At 39.0% G+C, this 7,422-nt stretch overlaps 1 protein-coding gene across 1 annotated transcript; it reads left to right on the forward strand.

Annotated features, from left to right (window-relative positions):
• The first annotated feature begins 6,657 nt into the window (after window positions 1–6,657).
• Window positions 6,658–7,119, forward strand: LOC123675272. The gene has a single exon (XM_045610618.1). It carries the CDS (start codon window positions 6,658–6,660, stop codon window positions 7,117–7,119), a length of 462 nt encoding a protein of 153 aa, XP_045466574.1.
• The last annotated feature ends 303 nt before the right edge of the window (window positions 7,120–7,422 follow it).

Below are 7,422 nucleotides of genomic sequence, written 5' to 3' on the forward strand. Positions count from 1 at the left end.
GTGCAAGGTATAATATTCATTGATTACCTCCAAAAGGGCCAGACCATCAACAGCAATTATTATAAAGCGGTATTGGATTGTTTAAAGGAAGAAATCTACAAAAAATGGCCCCATTTGAAGAAGAAAAAGGTGCTGTTTTATCAAGGCAATGCGCCGTGTCATAAATCAATGAAAACAATGGCGAAATTGCATAAATTGGGCTTCGAATTTTGCTTCTGCATCCACCGTATTCGCCAGATCGCTTTTTCTTGTTCTCAAACCTCAAAAGATTGCTCGCTGGAAAGAAATCCTACTACAAAAATGGAATCGAAAATTTACAACTGTACATCTGGCGTACCACAGGGATCACATCTAGGACTTATTCTTTTCATAATCCATGTTAATAGCTAGAAAAGTTGTTTTAAGCATACTAGGTTTCTGTTGTACGCTGATGATCTTATGTGTTCAGTTCATGACACATTAATGTAGGCTTGGTTAATCGATCGTCTAGAGGTATGATTCGATTACCTGGCCTTTCGTCTTTTTCTCCGTGTCTTTGTTGGATTTGTAATAATTAAACTCTTTCGAATTATTTACATCTATTTACAAAGCCACAATCATACAGTACAAACTCAGTATTGAGAAGATCCTAATAACGTCCTAATAACAAGTTTCTCACTACGGTACTGAATTTCGTCTTTAACTCTGATTTTAATTACTCGAAACGTCTTCGTTTATCACGTCTTCGTCGTACTTCAAGTTTTCGGTCGACTCGTCTTTAATTTGTTCGCGACTCGTCTTCGACTTAGTCCGCGAACCGTCTTTTCGTCTTACGTCTTAAGTTGACCGACTGAGCTTGACTCGTCTTCGGCTTAAGTTAAACTGTACCGTCTGTACCCGTCTTCGGTTTAATCTTTAACTGTCCTCTCTGCCGATTGGAACTACCCTCTCTCGAATGAAGACCTCTCTCGGTTTGACCACAACCTTAGGGGGAGGTACCATCCCCCTAGTCCAATAATGGCTTTTGCCGTACCGCCCCCAAAGATCTTCGCGGATTCCTGGCAATCGAATATTCTAGAAGGACTAGAACCTAATAAACAGATGTAACCATCTGGCACGACCGTATTGTCTTCGAACCTTATCAACCCCCCAATAAATATCTTCAAGATTTACAACTCTTGACATATCTTCGACACCTCGAAGAATAACACATCCTTTTTACATTATGTACAATAACAATTCGTTCCCTGTAAATCAATTGAAACTGTCATGCCCTCGACACTAAAAGAAACTAATAGTTCTCCAAGCATCCGGTTGACCATCGCAATTATTTACAGGGAAACAATAAGTAACTGGATCCTACATTAATCCACTGCTAAACACCACAGAGAAAATACCTCTGAGCACCACTGAAGCGGTGAACAAGAAAGTTTTAGTATGTTTTTTCTCACAGTGCACCTGAAATTTTAAATATTCAATAGATTAAGTCCTCCTTACTTTTTGAGAAGAAAAAAAAGAAATATATTTTTTTATAATTTTTTAACTTGAAATGATAAATAATGTTCATATGAGTACAGATTTTCATGGACGTGATATATATGCGCAAGGAAATTGTCAAATTCGTCCCCTAAAAATTCAAGATGATCCGTGTTCACAAAACACGTTGTTACACCAAAAATTGTTCAACAAAATAATAGTGAAATATAAAACTATTCTCGTTCACGCCCATTCAAGATACACTGACACGTTGACAATGAACGCTGTCACAGTGGCGGATCCGTGGTAGTGTTCGGGGGCATGAAAAAATATTTTTTTTCTATTATCATATTGATAATGAATGAAAAAAAAAACATATTCTGCACTTATTTAAAGAATTTACTCTTCTTTTGAAGCTGATTTCGTTTCAAACGAATATTTCGATGGGGTTTTGGGCGGTAATTACCCCCTTTATCCTCCTTGAATCCGCCACTGGCATGTCTTGACTAGGATCTGTCGTGAGTCATGAAAAAAAGTGGCTAAGAATATAGAGGCCACCAGATTTAGATGTTAATATATCCGGAAGTTTATGGCCACTTTAACCAATCTGACAATGGTGAAACACAATTTTAGTGTTATCTGTCGGATAAAATATGACTAGGCTATCCAGGATATTAACAGAAGGTGAAGAAACCCTTAGGCGTATAAGATAGGTCACTATATTACCACTCTACGATACAGAAAATCCCAGTTCATCGAACATTTGTGTCTAGCCCTCTTATCAAGACACTCTTCATCAATACGTTGATGTATTAGATGCCAAAATAGAAACAGAGATATCTTCCTATAGTTATCCCCGAGGACAAATGGACAAATATCCTCTTACATTCATATCTCAAGTATAAAAACCTCCAATGAAATCGCCATTATAAAAATTTCCTCGAATCCCTATCCTGAACAGCGGAATAAAATTCGAAATGTGAAACTTTCCTTGTACTCCTCGACTTCAATGCCCAATAAATCTCAAAGTTGGGAGGAAAGCCAACCGTTCATTTCTTCCGGAGAACAGGGAGGAAAGGGCTCTTGCATTATGGAGTCTCCAGGCCTAGGACTGGATGAAGTATGTTGTGTATGGGTCAAAGGGGATTTCGACGTTTCCTATGCATTATATTTCCGGACGTTTTTCATTACTCATCTTGTGATCTATGAAGGAGAGTCTGAGCTGTTGAGTTTTCTACTGACGAAAATATGCTTCTGAACTTTCGGTGTTTTCATGAGAAAGTTGGGTTATTTTTCATTCATCTGCTGATGAAGACTTTGAAATTTGCGGAAACTTCAAAAAGAAAATTGAATGGCTATTCGTGATAGCTCCCATTAGGAAATTTTCTATTCGTTCGGCCTGAAGAGTCAATTCACATATTACATAGCTACTTTGCTTCTACCCTGTTTTTTTCAAAATTCGAAGCTTTATTGTTAAAACTGGTTATACATTTATGATTAAAAGTACATTTTGTCCATCGCTGGACACTACTTTCTCTCATCTTTCGGGCAGCGTACGAATCTCGCGTTGAAAAATCTGGTCATCTTTTGAAGCGATCCAGGAATCAATTCGATTTTCTACTTTTTCATAAGACCAGAAGTACTGGTCAGCCTAGCCGCGTGCAATTGATCGAAACAAGTGATAGTCCGAGGAAACAACGTCTGGAGAATACTACTACTAACTAATACTACTACATTCGCAAAGTCGAGCATTGTCATGCTGTAAAATCACTTTAGTATATTTCTCGTTGTATTACGGCCGTTTGTTTTTCAATACTCGGCTCAAACGCATTGATTGTGTTAGATAACGATCGCCTGTGATTGTTTCAGTCAGTTTTAACAACTCATAATACACTACACCGAACTGGTCCTACTGAATACTGAGCATGACTTTGGAACAGTAAATATTCGGTTTGGCCGTCAATGTAGAAGCATGGCCGAGATTTCCGCATGATTTTCTGCGCTTGTGATTGGATTAATGAACCTTTTCTTCGTCTCCAGCCACAACTTGATGCAAAAACCCCTACCGTCTTTGCCAGCAAGCAGCTGTTCACAAGGAAACAAACGCCGTTCAACATCTCTAGGCTTCAACTCGTACGGTACCCAATTTCCTTGTTTCTGAAACATTTTCAAGGTTTCCTATCTCAGCATTTTGCCTCTACAATTAAATTATAATTATAATTAAAGTAATATAAGCACAGTAACCACCCTCAAGTATTTGAAATAGCAATAAGATCTGTTTAAGGCTATCCGTTTGTAGTATCTAACAATGGAATTTGAATCAAATGTAGGACTTATCCAATTTCACATTCATATTGCTTTTCTCAAAGCAGACTGCTCAATACTTTCTGCATAAAAAATGTTTATTCTAGTGAAATTATTAATTGAGAAATTATGTTGCAGATGTTTTCATTGCATGCGTATTCATTACATTCCTAACAAGAAAGGGTTTTGTTTGTTTCCTATTCAATTTTAATCGGCTATAAGTACTTATACACTGCTCAACAATTGATAGGGATCACTTACTTGTTCTAAATTTATTTCTGAAATATTCGCTCCAAGATTATAAATTTAGTCAGATATCAGAGTATTTTCAGTTGATAATATGGTTCACTTGAGAAAAGAATGAAAAAATGGAAAGTTGGAGAGAAAAAAGACTTTATTAGGAACACTCAAAATTCTGTGTTTGAATAATATAAAAATTTTATGATGAAACCACAAGAAGGCTGAAGTTTCGGTGAAGCTAGTACCTAGTTGGTCCCCCACGAGCTCGTCTCAAGCATTCTACCCTACGAGGCATACTTTCGATCGAACGATTTATAAAATATTGGGGCAAATTCGTCCAAATATCCCGTAAAGCGTTAGAAAGGTCCTCCAGGTTATTGATCGGTTGTTCTAAGGTTGACAATTGTCTAGACATCTCAGACCAGACATGTTCGATACAATTCATGTCTGGAGAGCGAGCTGGCCAGTCCATCCCATCAATAGCATGAGTTTCTAGCGCTTCATTAACCAGACGACTACGGTGTGGACAGGCATTATCGTCAATTAAAATGAAATTCTCGCCCACGGCAGCCGCAAACGGAACAATTATGGGTTCAATAATCATATCGTGATATCTCTGGCTGGTCATGGTGGTGTTCTGCAGAACAACCAACTCTGTGCGTTGGTTCAAACAAATGCCTCCTCATACACATATAGAACCTCCGCCAAAAGCTGTTGTGGGTACCATAAACTGTTCTGCATACCTTCGACCTCTTTCCCTCCAAGCAAGAATACGTCCATCGGAGTTGACCAAACGAAATCTAGACTCATCCGTAAATAAACATTGGCTCCAATCTTCAAGTGTCCAATTGCGGTGCTCCTTAGCCGTCGATGAACCCGGTGTTCCCTATTCAAACGGGGATGTTGTACCCTCCTACGTGCTCTCAAACCACGAACATGTAGTCGTCGTCTTACAGTCTGGTTCGAAATTAAACTCCTGTTGCAACTCAGTGATCTATTGAGCCGCGACGCCGGGTAAGTGGGATTTCTCCTAGCATTGAGGATCAAAAGACGATATTGGGCAGCTGTTGTACTGCGCTGCCGACCTCCCCCATGAACATAAGCTACTGAGTCGTTTTGGATGAACCTATTCCAAGCCCGACTCACGACACTTTGCGAAACATTCAACCGCCGGGACACTTCTCGCTGGGACAAACCTTCCTGTATCCACCGTATGATTTGGTCCAGTTGCACAGGAGCCAAACGTCTTCTCAGCATGACTGATAAGCTGATATTGTTCTCATTTCTTCAATTATTGTTACCTTATGTGTTTGAACGAGAGAAAAAAACAGATTTAATAACAAATACCACATTGCTTTTCACTCCACCTGTAACAGCCTACAGATAATAATCGATTTTGGGAACAAGAGCCGATGAAGTGAGGAAGACTTTGATATAATCAACTCAAAACATCTTACTTTTTCCTTAGAGAACATATAATGTACAGATATTCACGAGATAACTTGAAAAAAACACAAATGAAGAGAAGTTCATAAGTGATCCCTAGCAATTGTTGATCAGTGTAGTTTTTCGCAACAACGTTCAAATGAATCATAACTGATATTCCAGTGTAGGTATACATTTATACATATACAACGAGAGTTGTGATTTTGTAAGTGCTTATTTGTCTGATAGATATCAGGCTGTTTATGTTAATGAGAAATGGTCAAATCGGAAGATGGTGGAATTCGACGTCCCACAAGGGTCAGTTCTGGGACCTGTCTTCTTTAATTTTCATCAATGATTTTCTGGCTTATCTCAACACTTTTGAGGTCACACTAGTTGCAGATGATACAACTGTCTCCTTGGCATCTAGCAGTCAGCCTTTCCTCTTGGAGGATGGGGGAGCGGCGCAGTTGGTAGCCCTCGATTGGTTCACTCTTAATAAACTCGTTGTAAATGAGCAAAAAATTGTTAAGAGGTTTTTCATCTACTGCAAGTGAGTGTTGAGAATCTGTTGGGGGAAGATGAAGATTTTTAGGGATCGGCCTTGACTCGTCGCTGAGATGACCATATTGATCAGCTTGCTAAGAAGCTGAGTAAGGGTGTCTTTTTGTTGAGAGGTATGTCGCGTCGCTTGTCGGCGAGTATTCTGAGGGAAGCCCATTTCAACTGCTCCTCTTGCCACAGAATTTTCGCGTTGCAGAAGAGAGCCCTCAGGATAGCTTCTGCTACAGTTTATCGCGATGATTGTAAGACCCCTTCCATAGATAGGGAAATTCCTTCTCTCTTTATATATTCTGGAAGTGTTGATATTTATGCACAAGAATAGGGGTAACTTCAATATTATCGGGTCTAATCATTACTGTTGTACGTGAGGAAGACATCAATTTAGAACTGAAAGATGTCACTTGAGTAAAACGTGGTGCCTCCTTTGTGGGTATAAAGTTTCTTGATAGAATCCCTTCGGCTATTCAGGACTTGCCCACAGATAAGTTCAAGTAAAGAATTAAGAGACTGCTGCTTCAATATCCTTTTTATAGCATTGATGGGTTTTTGAATTGTGATGTAAGAGCAGTTTGGTCTCGCTGCAGTATTTTTTACGTTTTATTGAATTTGGATTTCGAGCAAATATTCTATGATTTCCTTTAGTGTAATTTCTGAAAATTGCAAACAAATATGAATTGTGCGGATGATGCTATTTTAATGGCTGAAAACGAAGATGATCTACAACGTCTGCTATATCGATTCCAAACAACAGCCGATAAATTCAATATGATTATTTCATTGAAGAAAACGGAATCGATGGTCATCTCTCGGGAACCTATCCGATGCAAATTGGCCGTCAATGACAAACCCATCAAACAAACCTTGCAATGTACATATTTAGGAGTAGAAATATCCAGCTGCAAGAACTTGTATCAAGAAGTACGGACTCAGACGAATAAAGCATCCCGAATATCTGGATGCTTAAGACAAATAATATGGAAGAACAAACATATGGCAGCAGAAAGTAAAGTCCGTATATACAAAACGGCTGAAGGGCCAATATTAACATACGCAGCAGAAACCCGTGCTGAAACTTCCAAAACCAAATCTATGATGAGAAGTACAGAGATGAAAATCCTAAGGACAATATAGGGAGTAACACTGCGGGACCAAATAAGAAGCAGTGTTATACGGGAAGAACTGGAAGTGCAGGATATTGTTCGGTTTGTAAGGTCAAGACGCAGGAACTGGAGAGATCACGTGGAAAGAATGAGCAATGATCGATGGGCAAAGTGGCCCTCCCGGCCGACCACCAAAGAGATGGTATGAGAGTTGGACGTCAACATCGCAAGAGGCTGGATGAACAGAAGATGACAAGACAAGTCTTAAAAATAAGGAAGAAGAAGAAGGAGAAGATATTAATGAATGAATAAATCAAAAAATAAATAAACGTGA

The sequence above is a fragment of the Harmonia axyridis genome, chromosome 3, assembly GCF_914767665.1.
Source record: "Harmonia axyridis chromosome 3, icHarAxyr1.1, whole genome shotgun sequence".
In the NCBI taxonomy this organism is placed as follows: Eukaryota; Metazoa; Arthropoda; class Insecta; order Coleoptera; family Coccinellidae; genus Harmonia; species Harmonia axyridis.